Source organism: Apodemus sylvaticus, chromosome 14, assembly GCF_947179515.1.
Source record: "Apodemus sylvaticus chromosome 14, mApoSyl1.1, whole genome shotgun sequence".
NCBI classification, from domain to species: domain Eukaryota; kingdom Metazoa; phylum Chordata; class Mammalia; order Rodentia; family Muridae; genus Apodemus; species Apodemus sylvaticus.
This window is the reverse complement of record NC_067485.1, coordinates 58638435-58658953: the sequence shown is the minus strand read 5'-3', so window position 1 is coordinate 58658953 and position 20519 is coordinate 58638435. Positions and strand designations below refer to the sequence as shown.

General features: G+C 43.2%; 1 protein-coding gene across 2 annotated transcripts in view; it reads left to right on the top strand.

Annotated features, from left to right (window-relative positions):
- Positions 1-4124: 4124 nt before the first annotated feature.
- The window catches only part of Cul2 (cullin 2), a 41164-nt gene continuing 24769 nt past the window's right edge, over positions 4125-20519 (top strand). The window contains exons 1-2 of one of the 2 annotated variants that reach the window (XM_052156915.1): positions 4125-4293; positions 17693-17833. In XM_052156915.1, coding sequence (XP_052012875.1) covers positions 17715-17833 — 119 coding nt within the window. In that variant the 5' untranslated portion in view covers positions 4125-4293; positions 17693-17714. Of the gene's footprint in view, positions 4294-4355; positions 4518-17692; positions 17834-20519 lie in introns of those variants that run through there. The other variant, XM_052156914.1, reaches the window with a different exon arrangement.

Here is a 20519-nt window from a genome sequence, read left to right as displayed (position 1 = left end):
CAGGTGGCTGTGGGCCTTGGCACAAATGCAGTACACTTACACGCATGTATATAAACCACTTGTGCACATAAAATAAAAATAAATCTTTAAAGAGTACAATACAGAGCCAGGTAGTGGTGGCGCACATCCTTAATCCCAGCACTTGGGAGGCAGAGGCAGGTGAATTTCTGAGTTTGAGGTCAGCCTGGTCTATAGAGTGAGTTCCAGGACAGCCAGGGGGTACACAGAGAAACCCTGTCTCGAAAAACCAAAAACCAAACCAAACCAAACAAAAAAACAAACAAACAAAAAAAAACCAGAGCCAGCATGGTGGTGCACACCTTTAATCTCAGTGCTCAGTAGGTAAAAGCAGAGGCAGAGGTAGGTGAATCCCTGTGAATTAATGACCAGATAGTCTAAAGAGTGAGTTCCAGGACAGCCAGAGCTGTTACACAAAAACCCCAACCCCAACACCCCCCAAAAGGATACAAAACAGAAAAAAAAAAGAAGAAATCAAAAACTGAAAAGAGATGTGGTAATGTAGTTCTTGAATCCCAGCACTTAGGGGGCAGAGGCAAACAAAGTTCCACCCCTCATGCCAGCACCCTCCAAATGCTGGGGTGACAGTCATAAATTCTAAGTGCCGACGTGTTTTGAACTTACACCTGCGAATTTCATGAATTCTTAGATTTTGTTAGTTTGTTTTTACAAATAATTGTTTAGCTTTGGTTGGATTTAAGCTCATGAAAATCTGCCTGCCTTTGTTTCTGGGGTCTCCGCCTCTTTCTCATAATATCTCAAGACTAACTGAGAACTTATTATGTAGCTAAGGATGAGCCTTGAATGCCTGATTTCATGCCTTGAGGTTCTCACTCTACTGCCTTTGATAGTTTGGAACTCACAGAAGTCTGTGTCTGCCTCAGTTTCCCTAGTGCAGGGAATAAAGGCCTGTTCCATCATGCCTGCTTTTGTTTGTTTGGGGATTGCCCCCATACTCTGGAATTTGAAATATTTGCCCGGTACCCTCAGATCAAGGAGTTTAAGTCATACGAATGAATTCAAAGGTAGAATTGTTTTTGGATTTATTTCATGTTGTACTGTTGTTTTACCCACATGTATGTCTGTGTCCTGCTGGCATGCCTGGTACCTATGGAGGTCAGAAGATGTCATCAGATCCCTAGAGACTGGAGTTGTCAGATGCCACGTGGGTGCTGGAAACTATCACATGCCCCTCCTCAAGAACAGCAAACACATTTAATACTGAGCCACCTCTCCAGCCTGGGTAATTTAATCTGATTATGGACTTTGTTTCTAGGTGAGGGCCTTTAGAGCTATTATGATTGGACAACATCTTTCGCATTGAGACCCCTGGATGCATTCCTGTGGCTTTATAAGGAGAGGGAAAGTGACCCTGCACACTTCCAGTCCCCATTCTCTCAACTCCTCCCTGGTGGTTCCTTGATTTTGGAACTGATATGGTAATTTCTTAAATGTAAATGCTGTTGAGTGGTGGTAGCTGTGCAGCCCTTTAATCCCTGCACTCTGGAGGCAGAGGCAGGCAGATCTCTGAGTTCCAAGGCCAGCCTGGTCTGCAGAGTGAGTTCCGGGACAGCCAGGGCTACATACGCAGAGAAACCCTGCCTTAAAAAAACAAAACATTTTTTTTTCTTTTAAGATTACTTTACAGTTTTTAGAATGGTGTTGTTGGTGGTAGTGATGATGATCTACAACAGTACATGTATGGAGGTCAGAAAACAACTGTGTGAATCCATTCTTGTGTATCCTGTGGGGTCCAGTGATCAATTGCAAGTCACCAGGCCTAGAGCGATTGCCACTGGGATCCTTTATGAGGTTGGCCATCTGTTAAATAATGGTCCATTATATTGTTTGTTTGCAGTGCTGAGGATCAAAGAAGAACCTCCCATGTGCTAAGCTTTAAGTACTGCATTTATGTAATTTATTTGGGAGAAAATATTTGTAAATTCCAAAATTATAGTAACATTAGGTTATTTCATTTTTCTTTTGTTATCTTTTTTTGTTTGTTTGTTTTGGATTTGTTTTTTTTTTTTCTGAGACAGGGTTTCTCTGTATAGCCCTGACTGTCCTGGAACTAACTCTGTAGATCAGGCTGGCCTCGAACTCAGAAATCCGCCTGCCTCTGCCTCCCAGAGTGCTGGGATTACAGGCATGCGCCACCACCGCCCGACTTCTTTTGGATTTTTGAGACAGATCCATGTGCCTCTGTCCCGAAAGTGCAGGGATTAAAGGTGTATACCACCATCACCACCCGGATCTTACTTTTTGACATATTTTGTATAGCTCTGTCTAGGTTGGGACCCATTGTGCACTTGTCATGCTGCTGCTGAGTTTTCCCAAGTATTTGGAAAATAGGCATATGCCGTCAGACCTGCCAATAACTTTTTCTTTATAAAAAGCTGAGTGTGTCCGTGATGGATGGTTTGTATATGCTTGGCCCAGGGAGTGGCACTACCAGCATGTGTGGCCTTTTTGGAGTAGGTGTGTCACTGTGGGAGTGGGCTTTAATACCCTAGTCCCAGCTGCCTGGAAGCTAACATTCTGCTAGCAGCCTTCAGGTCCAGATGTAGAACTCTCAGCTCCTCCTGCACCATGCCTGCCTGAACACTGCCATGTTCCTGTCTTGATGATAATGGACTGAACCTCTGAACCTGAAAGCCAGCTTCAATTTAAATGTTGTTCTTATAAGAGCTGCCTTGGCTGGGGATGGGAAATGGTTTTCAGAGGGGAAATAAGGAAAGGGAATAACATTTGAAATGTAAATAAAGCAAATATCTGATAAAAAAGGAAATAAAAAAAAAAGAAAAAAAAGAGTTGCCTTGGTCATGGTGTCTGTTCATAGCAGTTAAACTCTAACGAAAACTCCCAGAGGGAGGGAGGGAGGGAGGGAGGGAGGGGGGGTTATACTTCTGCCAGGTTGCCAGCAGAGTTGCTGCTTTGTACCATCAGTTCAAATATAAAACCAGTTTAAAAGACAAAACATTTTGTAACATTATTAAATTTTTTTCTTAAAAAACCATTCTGGCTATGTAACTCAGGCTGGCCTGAAATACTGGGATTTTACTGGTACAACATCACATCTTGCTATAAAAAAAATTTTTTAACCTAGGGACCACTGAAAATGGCTTTAGAAATTCCCAGGGGTCGAGGCAATGCACTTAAAATCCCTGGTAGTGAGGGAAACCAGCAGAGTGTTAGTTACCGCGGTTATAATCCCATGACAAGAGGTAGGTGGGAGAGGATCATGGACTAAAGGCAGTTTCATCTGTACAGGGGGTTTGAGGCCAACCCGGGCCACCTAAGACCTTATCTCAAGGAAAAAAAAAACCTACAAAATCAAGTGCCAAGAGATTGGTAGATTTCATCATGTCTGGGAATAGGATTTGATTTTGAGACAGGCTGTCACCATAGAGGAGGAGGGACTGGACTTCCTATGCTAATGTCTGGGCCTCTTAAATACTGTGATTACAAGGTGAAATCAACTTAACTTCGGCCCTGGGCACCCGAAGACAGGGTTTTAAGTCAACTTTAAAGGATTGGCAGCGATTGGAAGAAGACTGGAGGTAAAATGGACCTGCTCTCTATTGGAAAGGTAATTAAATAACAAAGGTGTGTGTTTGCTTGCTTTTCTCTTGTGTTTATGAAGCAGTGATATGTAACTATCACCTGCTTTTCTCAGCACCATCTTTTCAAAGCGGGAGTTTAAAATATCCAGAGATATTTAGGTCGTTGAATTTGTCTGAATGTAAAAATAAGAGGCAGGTATGATGGCTTACTGGGGAGGCTGAGGCAGGAGAATTGCTAGTGCAATGCCAGCCTGGCCTGTAAAAGCCAGGCCTTCAAGAGTCCCCAGCTAGACACAGTCTCAAAACCACAAAACCACATATAAATAAAACAGGGAGACTCCCCCTCCAGTGTGATTAGAATAACAGTGGTTTCCAAATTCGGGTACTGCACCCCTTTGAGCTCAGGGAACTGCGATTGCCTCATTGACAAGTAGGCTGGACGATGAATTACTTTGTCAATTGATTACATGGGCTTCGCGATTCTCGAAGGATGGCTCCCTGCGCTTGCCGTAACCTGGACTGGACCATTGCATCCTGCGGGTGTGTGAGTGCAAGAGGCTGAGCAAGAGAGGAGTGGAGGGCGTGTGTCGGGCAAAGCCCGGAGCCCCGGAGGACGACTGCCTCCCGGAGCCAGCCACCTGCCCGTCCTCCTCCCCCGACCTCGTCGCGCCTTGCCGCAGCGGCCTTGTCTGCAAGGCTCCCTCGGGAGCAGGTGAGTGGCGGCGCCTTGCTCCGGGCACCCCCGTGGCCCTGGGGCGGTGGCGGTGGCCGGCCGGGGAGGCGGCCTCGGCGCACAGTAATGGCAGCGCTGTGAGCCGGGGAACGCGAGCTGACAGCCGCCGCCGCCGCCCACCCTCCGAGCCGGGGGCTTCGTCCTTCACGCCTGCGGGTTGCCTCCCTCCCCGGGCCCCTGCCCTCGCCCTGCTTCTGCAGAAGGTAACCTCATTGAAAGCTGGGGAGCCCGCCCGCGGGTGCAGGGAAACTTCCCTTCCCGGCGAATGGGTGGCGGGGATGGGGCGACCTGGCGGAGGGGAGCGGGCTGAGAGCTGGAGGCCCGGCAAGATGGTGTCCTGTGAGTGACCTCGGCTTCCCAGACTGCTGACCCTTAAGCCCGGCAACCCCTGGACCAGATCCTGGGCCTCCCGGATCCACTGCCGGCCGCCCCTCCCTCGGCCTCATTTTCCTCCTAAGGAGGGAAGGTGAGAGTGTGCTCTCCTGCTTACATTTACGTGTGCGCACACAGAGACCAAAGTCTCTGTAGAAGGGGGTAGCATCTATCTCAGATACCCTAGCCACGGGTATTTTCACTTTTGTTTCCGCAGACAGTGAAGATTGATAGCTTTGGGGAGGAGTATTCTATGTGCATGTTACACCTCTTGCTTCAACACTTATGGGCTGGTGAAATACGAGCCTCAGATTCTCTCCAGTACTTGTTTATAGACTAGAGCCTAAACCCTTCCCTACCATTATGTGCGTGCAAGTAGAACATCTTTTGAGTTTGCATTGTTACTATAAGTTATCCCTGTCCTCCTTGGTTACTATTATTGGAGGATGGCTGTAGCCTCTAAGTTTCAATTTGAAGATAAGACATAAAACTACTGAGTTGCGGATGTAGTTCAGTGCTGCACTTGGACTAGCATGCAAGAAGCCCTGAGTTCAACTTCATCGCCTTCTGAAAAAAAAAAATGTGTGTGTTGCTTATTGACTTTTTAATAGAAAATATTTTTCTTGCCCTAGAACTTACCTCAAACCCACATTCATAACACAATATGGGAGATCACTCTATTTCTTTTATCTCCTGTGTCATTCTAAGACACAAAAGTGATCTAACTAGCTTAACTTTGAATCATTTACCCATATACAATATTTGGAATTCCCGTTCCTTTCCTTTCCTTTTTTTTTTTTTTTTGCTTTTCAAGTCAGGGTTTCTCTGTAGACCAGGCTGGCCTTGAAATCAGAAATCTGGCCGGGCAATGGTGGCGCATGCCTTTAATCCCAGCACCTAGGAGGCAGAGGCAGGTAGATTTCTGAGTTCGTCTCAAAAAGCAAAAAAAAAAAAAAAAAAAAAAAAAAAAAAAAGAAGAAGAAAAAAGAAAGGAAAAAAAAAAAGAAATCTTCCTGCCTCTGCCTCCCAAGTACTGGGATTAAAGGCTTGAACCACCGCTGCCCTGCTGGAATTCCCTTTCCAAGGAGTTGCAAATGAATTAACCATTGTGTACTGTTTTAAGAGTTATTACCCTCGTGACTTGTGGGAAGGTTTAGTGTTTGTTTTTTGGGTGGTTACTTGCTTGTTTTGTTTTTTGAGACAGGGTCTTTAATATGCAGCCCTGTCTGTTTGAGGTTCTCTGTGTACACCAGGGTGGCCTCAAACTCTCAAGACATCCATCTGCCTCTGATTCTCTAGTACTGGGATTAAAAGCATGTGGAATCACACCCAATTCTTTAACTGTTTTGCTGTATAATCCTAATTGGTCAAGTACTCACTGTGTAGCCCACCTCACCTCACATTCTTGGGAGTCCTAACTCAGAAGGTGCTGGGGTTACAGATGGCTCCATCAGGCCCTGCTTTCTTTAATTTTCTTTATTTTATTAGTATATTAGTCTTTTAGTTTTTCATCATGCACAATTGAGCATCGAATGTGAAATCTGTTTTCTTTTTCTTCCTTCCTTCCTCTTTTTTAAAAAAAAGATTTTATTTATTTATTATATATTGTATATATACAATTGTCTGAAGACATTGTAGATGTCTTCAGACACACCAGAAGAGGGCATCAGATCTCATTATAGATGGTTGTGAACCACCATGTGGCTGCTGGGAATTGAACTCAGGACCTCTGGGAGAGCAGTCAGTGTTCTGAACCACTGAGCCGTCTCTCCAGCTTCCTCCTTCTTTCCTTTTTTTTTTTTTTTTTTTTTTTTTTTTTCCCCTTTGGTTTTGGTTTTGGTTTTCAGGACACTGCTTCTCTGTGTAAAAACCCTGGCTGTCCTGGAACTCATTCTGTAGACTAGACTGGCTTGGAACTCTTGATATGCCTGCCTCTGCCTCCTGAATAGTGAGAAAGGTGTGTGCTGGTATTAAAGGCATGTATCAGCAAGGTCTGCCTACATCTCTGCTTTCTTAGAGCTTCAATTCTGGCTGAGATGGTGAGATGTAGATAAGAAACCAGTAGAATTGAGCTCTGTAGGAAATGAGGAATTCTAACCATTGGGAAAAGTTGTTTTGGTCGCTGTGGTTTAAAAGGGTCTCTCTCTGGTGACCTTTGACATACTTAAAGAGGCCAGAAAGAACCGGTCTGGAAGTTCTAAAGAAACTCTCTGGAAATGCAAATGAAAAGCTTTAGGAGGGAGTCCTGCCCTTTGGTAGCAGCTCTGCAAGGGAGAGACCTTTGGGCCTGAGTTTGGTTTTTAAAACATTTCAAGTTTTAGAATTTGAAAGCAGATAGTAGTGGTTTGATTTACATTCTTTTGATATCAAAAGACAGAGCCCCAGGGGTCAGAGTTGTGACCCTAGAACCTCAAAGATCCAGTAACTAGGTTTCCCAGCCTGTTGAAGGTACTTGTTGTACATGATAGAGTTTGGAAGAGTGAAATTGTTGGAGGTGGGCATCTCTTGAGTTTTAGGGCTCATCGGGAGGGTGATGGTATCGTATACAGGGTTGAGGTAATTTTATGTAGGATTGAGTTGGATTAGGTGTCTGGAGTTGATTTAGTTCAAGTGTTAGATTTAATGCCAAGGTGGAAGAGTCATTCAGTTTGCTTCTCAGTTTGAAGTGATTTTCAAGCACCAGCTCTGGTCCCGACAACTGGGAGAGTGAAAAATTAGACAAATCTGTGTCTTCATGAAAAGTTCAGAAAGAAACATGAATAGAGGAGTTTTATCAGTCTTGTTAACTAGTGGCCCATTTCCAAAGATACATTTTTTAACTAGGTGTGTAGAAATGGAAGCACACCTTACTTGGACACATTGACAGTATTTTAAAAGTTACAAACAAGCTGGACAGTTGGTCCCACACACCTTTAATCCCAGCACTTGGGAGGCAGAGGCAGACAGATCTCTGAGTTCGAGGCCAGCCTGGTCTACAGAGTGAGTTTCAGGACAGCCAGGACTACACAGAGAAACCCTGTCTTGAAAAAACCAAAACCAACCAACCAACCAACCAACCAACCAAATAAATAAACAAAGTTACGTACAAGCCGGACGGTGGTGGCGCATGCCTGTTGTAGAAAGTTCTTCACAGGATCAAGCCCTGGCTGGAACTTATCTTACCAGACTTAACTGGTTGGATAAAATTGAAGGAAATGCTAGGTCTGCTAGCTCTGGCCTGTGATTCATTCTAGCTACATCAGAGTCTTAAGTAGAAGGACAAACCCAGGACCTGCCCAGGATACAGGTTAAGTTCCAGGTCAGTTGCAATTTAGCATACCTTGTTTTAAAATTAAAAACAGTGGGGCTGGGCAGTGGTGGCCGCATGCCTTTAATCCCAGCACTTGGGAGGCAGAGGCAGGCAGATCTCTGAGTTCAAGGCCAGCCTGGTTTACAGAATGAGGTCAATGACAGCCAGAGCTACACAGAGAAACCCTGTCTCAAGGAAACAAAACCTAACAAAACAAAAATTGTAAGTAAATAGATAGTAAGAAGGGGCAGGGATATATCTTACTACTAAAGTGGCATGTGGTCTGGGGTTCTATTCCCTATTCCCAAGTACTGCACAAAAACAAAGAAGAGTGGGGATTTGGAGTGTTGGGAGTTGGGAATTAGTTCAGTGGCACATTTAACCTAGGCCTGCTTATTAGGCAATTACAAGAGATTGGTGCTTGAGATGAATAGCTGGCTGTCATTTGTTTGTCTTTTGACTTTTTCTTTCTTTCCTTCCTTCCTTCCTTCCTTCCTTCCTTCCTTCCTTCCTTCCTTCCTTCCTTCCTTCCTTCCTTCCTTCCTTCTTTTTTCAGGCAAGGTTTCACTGTCTAGCCCTGGCTGGCATGGGACTCTCAGGGAGCTAGCTACCTTTTTAGGTTTTTTTGCCCCCCCTCCCCCCCAGACAGGGTTTCTCTGCGTAGCCCTGGCTGTCCTGGAACTCACTTTGTAGACTAGTCTGGCCTCGAACTCAGAAATCCGCCTGCCTCTGCCTCCCAAGGGCTGGGATTACAGGTGTGCACCACCACTGCCCAGCGAGCGAGGCCTCTTTAGTCTACCTAGTTCTGGGATTAAAGGCTGTGTGCCACCATCCCAGGCCTGAATTCATTCTCATTAAATAATCTGTTCAGAGTAATCTAAATCTTAGTAATGTATCATGTTAAAATGAAGAAATGGGCATAATTCATGTTTTAAAACATCCAATCTGGAGATGTGGTCGGTAGCCTGTTTGCCTAGTGTGCATGGAGACCCGAGTTGGATTACTAACACTGCTAAGCAGGCCTGTCTATAATCCTAGCATGGGGGAGGTGGAGACCAGATAGAAATTCAAGGATCTGAGATACTTAAGACCTGATCTCAAAAAAGAAAACAAAAAGCATGAGATACCTTTGATGTCACTCCTTTATATTTAACTTGTAATTGGAACAGACTTATTAGGATATTCTAACCCTGATGTCTTAGGACAGTTACCACTGCTGAGATTTTTTTTTTTTTAATTTTTATTATTTATTTATTTATTTATTTATTTATTTTATTTATTTTGAGACAGGGTATCTCTGCATAGCCCTGGCTACAGGCTGGCTTCAGACTTAGATCTGCTTGCTTCTTCTCATCAAGTCCGTGCCTGCCTAAGATTCTTAAGTTTTCTTTGGTGTTTTGAAACTTGGCTTCTTCTATCATACCTTGATCTGGAACTTACTGTGGGATGGGCAGTAGCCCTGATCTCCCCCTCCTTCCACTTCTGAAGTAGGGTTACTGAGCACTCTGCTACACATTGTCTCTGTGGTTGTGTTTTGCTCTCTTGGAATGTTGTTCACTACTTTGAATTCTCTCAGCTGAGGGAGACAAGTATTCTAAGTTGTTTTAAACTTTTGTTTATTTTTTAATTTGAGACCTGGTCTTGCTGCACAGCCCAGGCTAGCCTAGAATTCATTGTATATCCTTGCCTAGCCTCACACGCATGCTCCTCCTGTTCTCAGCCTCTGGAGTGACTGGGCTACCGCTGTGTGCAAACAGATGCTTGCAGAGTTGTAATAATTTGAACTTTCAGTTAGTTGATTTTTTTTTTTTTTTTTTTTTTGGAGACCGCTCATCCTTTTCATTCTCTCCCCTTCCCTGGTCGTGTGTCGTTAAGGCTGGCCTCAACCTCAGCCACTCGTGCCGCCACACATGATTTTATGACCTTTGGCCAGGTATGCACTCTCACCAACTAAGCTGCATCCCACACTCAAGATGGTTCTTCACTAAAAACTAGTCCACATTGGACTTCTTGTTACTGCTATTATCTTTTTCTCTTTTTGTTTTATACAGGAGATTAAAGAGTCAGTTTCTAGCTCAGAGAAACAATCTTTGAGAAAATAGTACTTCTTGAAGTATTAGACACACCAGTGACATTAAATGTGTCGTGTTTTATGCTTAAAACTCTAAAATGTGCAGGTGTTAATGTCCAATTTGAAGGTTCCAGTTAATCAAAGGATTTTCTTTTATAGACTTAAACATTTAGTGTTAACCATTGTTAGTCATTATAGCCTTATTAAAATGACAGAATTTTTCATAAAAACAGGTTGACAGGCCGGGCGGTGGTGGCGCACGCCTTTAATCCCAGCACTTGGGAGGCAGAGGCAGGCCGATCTCTGAGTTCCAGGACAGCCAGGGCTACACAGAGAAACCCTGTCTCGGAAAAAAACAAAACAAACAAACAAACAAACAAAACCTAGGTTGCCAGCTTATTATTTTTTATTTTTCTAGTCTGTTATAAGTTTAAGTTTAGTTACATATCCAGCATCCTTTGGCAGTCTAGAATACACTAAATATTTAATAAGTATCTATTAAGTCAGTGAAGTCTTTGTTCTAATGTAAGCTTTTTTCTTTTCTTTCTTTCTTTTTTTCTTTTTAAATCTGGGTGTGTGGTGGAGGGGAGTGCCTGATAAGGCCTGAATCTCTGAATGGACTGGCAGTTTAGCAACTTACACACCATTATTTGCATTTATATAACTTGCATTTCAAGGAAGGAAATGCTCAACGTGTCATATCTGTAAATTTTGTTTGAAAGAAAGTATTATAGACTACTTATATTTAAAAAAAAATTGGAACAATTTTTTTTTTTCAAGACAGGGTTTCTCTGTGTAGCCCTGGTTGTCCTGGAACTCACTCTGTAGACCAGGCTGTCCTCAAACTCAGAAATCCGCCTGCCTTTGCCTCCCAAGTGCTAGGATTAAAGGTGTGCGCCACCAACTCCCGGCTATACTACGGAGTTAAGACAGGAGAATCACAGAGAATCACGTCAAGTTGAAATGACTGTTCCCAGGCTACATAGCTAGACTCTTTCTCTCCTCCTCTCCCTCCTCCCCCTCCACTTCCCCCTCACAAACATACATACATACACACACACACACACACACACACACACATATACACGAGGGGGGGGGAGGAAGAGAGAGAGAGAAGGGGGGGAGTTAGGACTGGGATATTACCCAGTGGTACAGTATTTTCTACCTGTATGAATTTCTGGATTTGGTTTCCCAGCGCTGTCAAGACCAGATGATAACATTGGTACAATACTAGTAAATAAACAGATGTTTCGAATTTCCAGTTTTGTGCTTATATCCTTATTCTTATTTCAAGATTCCATCCAAGATCAGCATTATGTTTGGTTGAGTCTTCTCAGTGAGAGTTTTTCCTTTTTGACCTTCAAGCTTGTGTGTGATAAATGCAGTCAGTCATTTTGTAGAATCTCTTCCAATTTTGAGTTTGAGTGTCTTCTATTTCCATAGAGGAAAAGAGGTCTTGTTTTCAGTGTCTGCTGAGCTAGAAGGAGTCCCAGGCACTGTTGGCCTCTCGACTCCAGGGGCTGGGACCGGGACCGGGACGGGTCTGAGGCCCTGCTCCTTCTTGTTTGCCTCACTTGCTTTGTTTTTGTGTGTATGAATGTTTGCCTGTCTGCATGAGTTTGCACCACATGCTTGCCTGTCGGATCCCCTGGAACTAGGTTACACATGGTCATGAGCCACCGTCTGGATTCGGGAATTGAACATGTGTCCTCAATTGCTGAACCATATTTCCAGACCCAGTAAAATTTTAAATAGAAAATATAGGCATAAAGTAAGAAGAAGTTAGAAAGCATACTGATTTCAGCAGTAGTACAGTTTTGTCTTTTTAAAAGATGAATGAGAGGTTAGGAAAATAAGATTTCAGAGAAGACCAGAGGCTACCTCAGCTCTGTACAGTACATTTGATATGGATTTTTAAATGTTGCCTTTTGTATTTTATACTTTTAGATGGAGAGAATGTAGGATCAGCTAGGTAGGCTTACACTGGGGGTGGTGGGGTTACGGTGGGCTCCACAGCCTATGGAGAGTAGTGCTTGTAAATACATCTTTATAAACATTAGCTCATTTCTGAGACCCATGCTTTTTCTCTTTTTAACAACTACATTTGCTTATGTGTATTCATGTGCAGTCATGTCAGACGGCCTTGTGGAGGCTGTGAGAAGGACACCTTGAGTCACTTCTTTCCATCATGTGGCAATCCAGGGGTTGAGCTCACACTGTTGGGCTTGGAGACAAGTCTCTGCCCTTTGACCCAAGTCACCAGTTCAAAACCTACTTTCCTTATGTCTCATGTCTAATAGACCCTTTCTTGGCCAGGCTAAGATTCTTTCTATTGAGAGAAAAAGAAAGAGAGAGGAAGGGAGAGGGGGAGGGAGAAGGCGAGGGGGAGAGAGGTCCTCTGTCTCTTTCTTTCTCATGGAGTTTTACTCAAGAGCCCCCTCGGCCTGCACCACCATCTCTAGTTCTGTAAGTGGCACATGGAGAGGGCTGCATGAAACACAGGAACACAGTGGAAGCCAGATTCAAACTTTGTCTGCTAATATGTGTGAATGGTAGGCTCTTTATCTTCTTTTTTGTAGACAATCTTGGATTGGATTCAGTAGGGCCACCTATGCCAGGAAAGTGTGTTACTGCTGACAATTACATGCTCAGCCAAGTCTGTCTGTTTTTATTTTTATTTTTTAGTATTTATTTCTTCTTTAGCGTAACACATGTAAGATTTTTAAAGAAGTGAGAAAGAATTTCCTAGTGTAGAGAGTATGGGGCTCAGAGGAATTATTTCTGGTGTTTGAAGACAAGGACTCACAGAGACTAGGCCATCCTCAAACACACCATGGCTAAGGATGGACTTCTGTACCCGCTTTCCAAGTGCCAAGATTGCAGGCAGACTCACCAAGTCAGAATTTTATCCTTTAAAACAGAGAGAATAATAGTATCCAAGTAAGGCTTATATGTATGTATATAGTAACAGTTTCTGAAGTAGAGGTGGTTGATAAGGTTGTTACTGTCACAGTAAATGGTTCTATAATGGAAACTATTAAAGTTGCTGAGTGTCCCTCTGGTTGAAAATCGGTATCTCTGTATCTGTGTGCATCTGTTACTGAGGATGGCTGCAAGGCCCTTGGGTTTGGAAGGGAAGTATTCTACCACAGAGTTACACCCTTAGTCAGATTGCTTTGTATAGCTTGATGTGCAGGACTGCTTACTATTTTTACTGGAAAATTGTCGGTCATTGATGATTCTGGTTTGTTGTTGTTTCGGGTTTTGGTTTTCAAGACAGGGTCTCACTGTATAATGTATAGCCCTGACTGTCCTGAACCTCATTATGTAGACCAGGCTGACTTTCAACTCACAGATCACCTGCCTCTATCTTTCTTAAAGGCATGTGCACTATATGCCTGGTTAGTTTGTTTTTGTTTTTTTGTTTTTGGTTTTTTGGATTTGGGTTTTTTTTTTTTTTTTTTGGTTTTTTTTTTTTCGAGACAGGGTTTCTCTGTGTAGTCCTGGCTGTCCTTGGAACTCACTCTGTAGACCAGGCTGGCCTCGAACTCAAAAATCCGCCTGCCTCTGCCTCCCAAGTGCTGGGATTACAGGCTTGTGCCACCACACCCGGCTTGGATTTGGTTTTTTTGAGACAGGGTTTCTCTGTATAGCCCTGGCTGTCCTGGAGCTCACTCTGTAGACCAGGCTGGCCTCAAACTCAGAAATCCGCCTGCCTCTGCCTCCTAGAGTGCTGGGATTACAGGCTTGTGCCACCGCCGCCCGGCTGCCTGGTTAGTTTTAATTTTTAAAAATGTACTTACTGTTTGTTTAATGTGTGTCTTAGTTGGGGGTCTCTATTCCTGCACAAAAAATCACGACCAAGAAGCAAGTTGGAGAGGAAAGGGTTTATTCAGCATACACTTTCACATTGCTGTTCATCACCAAAGGAAGTCAGGACTGGAACTCAAGCAGGTCAGGAAGCAGGGGCCATGGAGGGATGCAGAGGCCATGGAGGGATGTTTCTTACTGACTTGCTCAGCTTGCTTTCTTATCACCAGTCCAGGGATGGTACCACCCACAGTGGGCCCTCCCACCCTTGATCACTAACTGAGAAAATGCCTTACAGCCGGATCTCGTGGAGGCATTTCCTCAAAGGAGGCTCCTTTCTCTGTGATAACTCCAGCTTGTGTCAAGTTGACACACAAAACCGATCAGTACACTGTGTATGGGTGTTTTGCCTCCAGGTATGTGTGTGTGTGGTGACCACAGAGACCAGAAGGTGTTGGAGTCCCTCAAACTGAATTTATAGGTGTTCGTCAGCCACAAGTGGGTTCTGGGAATTGATCTCATACCCACTAAACAACAGGCAATAACTGCTGAGCTTGTCTCTCTCCAGCCTGTGTTTATTATCTATATGTGTAGACGTGTGTTAAGGCTATGTGCATGTGAGTGTAGGTGCCGTGGAGGCATCAGATCCCCCAGATCCGCAATCATAGGTGGTTATGAGCTGCCTGACCTGGGCATTGGGGACTGAACTGCAGCCTCAGAGGGGCAGATAATGTTGAAATGATTCTCCAGCACCCTCTCCTGGTTTTTATGTAGGAGAGAGCCTGGTTTTGTAGCCCAAGTTAGAGTCAAAACATCTTCCTCTGTTGTTGTGACTTCAGGTATACTGGGAGCTCTAGTAGAAAGTTTTGTGTTTTAAGATTTGTTATTTAGGTTTTATGTATGAGTATGTATGCATGTGTGCTGTGTGTATTCCTTCTGCCTACAGAGGACAGGGCGGTGGAGTCCAGGAAACTGGATCTGATTCAACCATTGAGTAGACCATGGAAGGACAAAGCAGACAAATTTCAGATTTATGTGCTATAGGATGTGTCAATGTATTCTTTACCCACCTAATCACTGTAGTAACGCTCAAAGGTGACTGCTGAGACTTTCATAATCTACTTAATTTATGAAAACTTTATTAAATTATACTTTACTAATCCAGTGGCTTCTTCTAGTATCTTTGTAAGGCTGGACTCAACAACTGAGGCATTTCATTCCCTTTTCAAGAACAGTATCCATTCTAAACTACTAAACTTTCTTCTGTAAAGTGAATTAAAAATTAAAGCTAGCTCATATAAAAAGACATACAGTGCAAACATTTTATTTACAAGCTGTCAGCCTAGATTAGGCAGGTTTGGAGCTATTGTAACTTACCCAGCCATAGATCTCCTATGACCTGCTGTTTCTCCTGGCTACTTGCTCTTGGTCTAGCTCCTCTCAGAGTGGCTGCTTCTTCTGTCTACTGTCCTTCTCTTCCTCTTCCTCTTTCTACCTGTAACTCCCAGCCAGGTAACTGAAAACCCACCTACCTCTATTGTCTATTGTCCAGTCACAGGTTTTAGCCTTTTTTTTTTAAGTTTTATTATTTATTATATATAATAACTATCTGTAAGTATCTTCAGACACCAGAAGAGGGCATCAGATCTCTTTACAGATGGCTGTGAGCCACCATGTGGTTGCTGGGATTTGAACTCAGCACCTTTGGAAGAGCACTAGGTGCTCTTACCCATTGAGCCATCTCTCCAACCCAGGTTTTAGCCTTTTATAGACCAGTTACTTAGCAAGGTTCATACAGCCAAAGCTGGAATACATGTGTCTTGGAGAGACCAGATCTTGGAGTATGGAATTTAGCATTTGAATACAAGCAATACCAGATTAACCCCAGGATGTCTGAAATTCTATGGTTAAGAATTTTGGACTCATCAGTTTTTGGTGCCATCATCATCATCATCATCATCATCATCATCATCATCACCACATCATCATGTTCATCGGCTTAGTTAGGGTTTTACTGCTGTGAACAGACACCATGGGCAAGGCAACTTTTATAAGGACAACATTTAATTGGGGCCGGCTTACCGGTTCAGAGGTTCAGTCCATTATTGAGGTGGGAACATGGCAGCATCCAGGCAGGCATGGTGCAGGAGAAGCTGAGAGTTCTACATCTTCTTCTGAAGGCTGTGAGTGGAAGATTGACTTTCAGGCAGCTAGTATGAGGGCCTTAAAGCCCAAACCTGCAGTGCTACATCTACTCCAACAAGGCCACACCTCCTAACGGTGCCACTCTCCGGGCCAAGCATATGCAAACCATCACAATCTTCATAGGCCAAATATATTCTCACAGCCTAGATTGGGAAGGGGGAGGTAGACTCTAAAAATGGGAGTGAAGCTGTATAAAGAACTGGAAGAAAGGACCACCTGGCCCAGCTTTGACTCCTGATGCCACCTGATATTTCTCCATCTTCCTGTAACTCTTACTCAGAAAGTGGAAAGAACTACTTGGTTTATTGGTAGGATTTTTTTTTTTTTTTTAAAGATTTAGCTTGTGCCAATTTTCTGCGATATTGGTAGTTTTTTGCTTTAAAAAGCAAGTAACTTATAAATGCAGCCTCTTTGCCAGTCCTACAGCATCTTCTAGCACCACTTGATCCTATATGCTAAAGCCATATTTATTCTAGTGATATTACACAACCTGAGAGTCTGGGGTGGTTCAAGCTTTCTGTTGAGCAAACCTAACGTTCCCTAAAGTCTTAAGTTCATGGGAACTTTGTATTCTACTCTAAAATATCTTCACTGCATATCTTTTTATCCTTAAAATTTTTATTATGTGTTTGCCTGGATATATATGTGTATACCACTAGCATGCCTGCTGCCTGTGGATATCAGAAGAGGGTATCACATCTTATTGAAATGGAGTTACATGTGGTGGCAGGCAGTCATGTGGGCACTACACGCCACAGTCCTCTACTGGAAGAGCCAGTGCTCTTAACTGGTGAGCCATCTCTCTAGCCTCTCCTGCTTGTTTATATAAATATTTTTCTAAAACATTCATTCTAGGAGCTTTTTTCTGATATTTTATATTCCTTTGTGTATAAATCATTCCCCAGATGAAGAATACAAATAAAGAATTCCTTGTCAAAATATTTTTTTTAAAGATTTATTTTATTTATTATATGTAAATACACTGTAGCTGTCTTCAAACACTCCAGAACAGGACGTCAGATCTCATTACGGATGGTTGTAAGACACCATGTGGTTGCTGGGATTTGAACTAAAGGACCTTCGGGAGAGCGGTCAGTGCTGTTAACCACTGAGCCATCTCACCAGCCCCCTGTCAAAATCTTTTTATTCAATGACTTTGCATACTTTCTATGATGAGAGTTAGTGGTTTACTTAATTATTTCTGCAACATATTAATGAAGCTTACCAATCTTTCAATCCACACACTGTTTCACCAACAGTTTGTTTGAATGACTATAAGAAGGTGATAGCTAAAATTTAACATGTTCCTGTGCTCATTTTGTTTCTACTCCCTTATGTATCATGTGATTCAAATATGTGGTGCTTTATTTTTACTTGTGTGCATTTGTTTGTTAGTATGTGCACATGCATAGGTGTTCATGGAGGCCAGAGGCATGGCATCCCCTTGGAACTGGAGTTGCCGGCAGTGTATGCCATCTGATGTGGGTGCCGAGAATCCAACGCTGGCCCTCTAGAAGAGCAGGGCATACTCTTAACCTTAGATCCACCTCCCCAGTCCCAAAAGAGTGGTATTTTAAAAGCACAGCCATCCCTGTGGGACTTAATCTAACTTTGTTACTTTTAATTAACAGGTTTCAACACTAAACTTGCACAATGTCTTTAAAACCAAGAGTCGTGGATTTCGATGAGACGTGGAACAAGCTCCTAACTACAATCAAAGCTGTTGTTATGTTGGAATATGTGGAGCGAGCAACATGGAATGACCGCTTCTCGTATCCTTTGGAAGCCATAAGAAACGCTAAACCAAAGCTTGTTAAAGAAAGAAAACAAGTTTAGAACCTTAGGCATAACTGTTTTAGGATGTATTTCTGTCAATTTTGTAGCAATCAGTTTTTCACAACCTTCCATTCAACGAGTTCCCAGCACTGAGTTTGCCTCTGGCACTGATATGGTGATCAGAGGTATAGTGACATAGTGTCTTAGGGTTTTACTGCTGTGAACAGATACCCTGACCAAGGCAGCTTTTATAAGACATTTAATTGAGGCTGGCTTACAGGTTCAAAAGTTCAGTCCAGTGTCATCAAGGTGGGAACATGGCAGCACCCAGGCAAGCACGGTGCAGGAGGAGCTGAGAGTTCTCCCTCTTCATCTGAAGGCTGCTAGAATACTGGCTTCCAGGGAGCTAGGATGAAGGTCGTAAAGCTATCTATCATCAAGGCAGTCTGACCTTTTCAAGGGGTCTTACAAGTGTTGTTGTAGATGTGGGTTACCATGCCAGGCTTTAGCAACAACAATCTAGTGCCAGTGCTTCTAGTAAGATTTCTAGATATTGTGGAGAAAGATGGAGTGGGGTAAAGGCACGGAGAAGAGGTGTCATGTGGCCCTGGGTCGATGTGTCAAGAAAGGCCTGAAGAGGAGTGGAGCCTCTCTGGGTTGTTTTTTTGGTTACTCTAACAAAGCTCGTGAGACGGTGAACCTAGGACATCTATTCTACAGTTACTTGTTCCCATTTCCATGGCTGGTGGTAAGGTGCTCACAGGCTTGAGGAAGCCTGTGTCAGGAATCTGTTCATTTCATGGTGGCCAGGAAGCACCTGACTTCTTCCATTAGAGCCCTCTTCCTAACTGACCATCTTAAACTCAAGCCTTTAATACACACTTCCCAAACTCTAGATGACAGTTTGTTCATAAAGGGTAAATAGCAAATTTGACTAAGGTGAAAACATTTGCTAATTAGGTTGTGTCCATTTGTAAGTTGTGAGTTTTACATACGAATGCAGCTGTGGCCTGCATTGCACGCATGTACAGGACCCCACTAGTGCTGCCTAGAGTCTTCCTGACTTGTTCTGTGGGACTTCTGTCCTTCAGAGACTGACTTTATAAGACAGAACTGTTATTGCTAAGCTGAATAGTAGTACAATAGAGGATTTCCTACAGACTAATAGGAAACCACTTAATTCATTATACCTTCAGTTGTCAGTGAGAATCATTTGTTTGGTGTCCTGTGTCCCAGACACTGATCATAAGATGATGCTGTTTCCTCCAGAAGTGTCATGCCCAACTTTCTGGGGAACCGCCAGACTGATTTCCAGAGTGGTTGTACCATCTTACAATCCCACCAGCAGTGGAGGAGTGTTCCTCTTTCTCCTCTCCCTATCCTCCCCAACACCTGCCATCCTGGGCATATACCCAGAGGATTCCCCGGCATGCAATAAGGACACATGCTTCACTATGTTCATAGCAGCCCTATTTATAATAGCCAGAACCTGTAAAGAACCCAGATGTCCCTCAATGGAGGAATGGATACAGAAAATGTGGTATATTTACACAATGGATTACTATTCAGCAATTAAAAATGAATTCATGAAATTTTTAGGCAAATGGTTGGAACTGGAAAATATCATCCTAAGTGAGGTAACCTAATCACAAAAGAATACATGTGGAATGCAATCACTGATAAGTGGATATTAATTAGCCCAGAAGCTCTGAATACTCAAGATACAATTAGCATATCAAATGATTCTCATGAAGAAGGAAGGAGAGGGCCCTGGTCCTGGAAAGGCTTGATGCAGCATTGTAGGGGAGTACCAGGACAGAGAAATGGGAAGGGGGAGTGATTGGGGAATGGGTGGAGAAAAGAGGGCTTATGGGACATATGGGGAGGGGGGAACTGGGAAAGGGGAAAGTACTCGGAATGTAAACAAAGAATATAGAAAAAAAGATGATGCTGTTTCTAAAAGGCTTTTACAGTGTCAAGTTATCAGCAGGGTATCATTGCTGTAGTGATGTGCTTGCATGTGGTCTGTGTACATGTGCTGCCTGATACTGGTGGAAGCCAGAAGAGAGTATCATATCACTTGGAGCAGATGTGAGCTACTGTGCGCTCTGGGAATTGAAGTCTGGTCCTCTGGAAGAACATTCAGCACTCTTAATTTTGGAGCTATCTCTCTCATCCTAATTACTGCCTGTGTGAACTTGCTGGGGTTGCGGTGATTATTAGGGCACAAACTTGAACACAGCATTTTAATATCCGCTGGTTTTTTGTAGCTTAGTATATCTAGAGTATGATATAGGTTCTGATGAATTAATCTCTTAGCTTTTTGTGAAGCAATTTGATTTGTTTGGGGGCAGGAATCTTAAAAAAAAAAAGATTTTGTTCTGTATTTTATGGGCTATCTCAGTGGCTTGTAAGTGACTTTGTAGACGGCTTACCTGGAAAATTACCTCCTTAAGTCACTATTACTTCATTTGATCAGATATTCATGTGTTCTTATGTATGTATATAATCATGTATGTGTACAGGTGTGGGCATCCTGTGGAGACCAGGACTCAATTAATTCTCATTTGTCATTCTTCAAGTTATCTATCTTGATTTAAATTTTTTGGGGGGTGTCTGGGCATTGTGGTTTATACATTTAAATAATCCTAATACTCTAAGAAGCAAATGCAGGTGGATCTG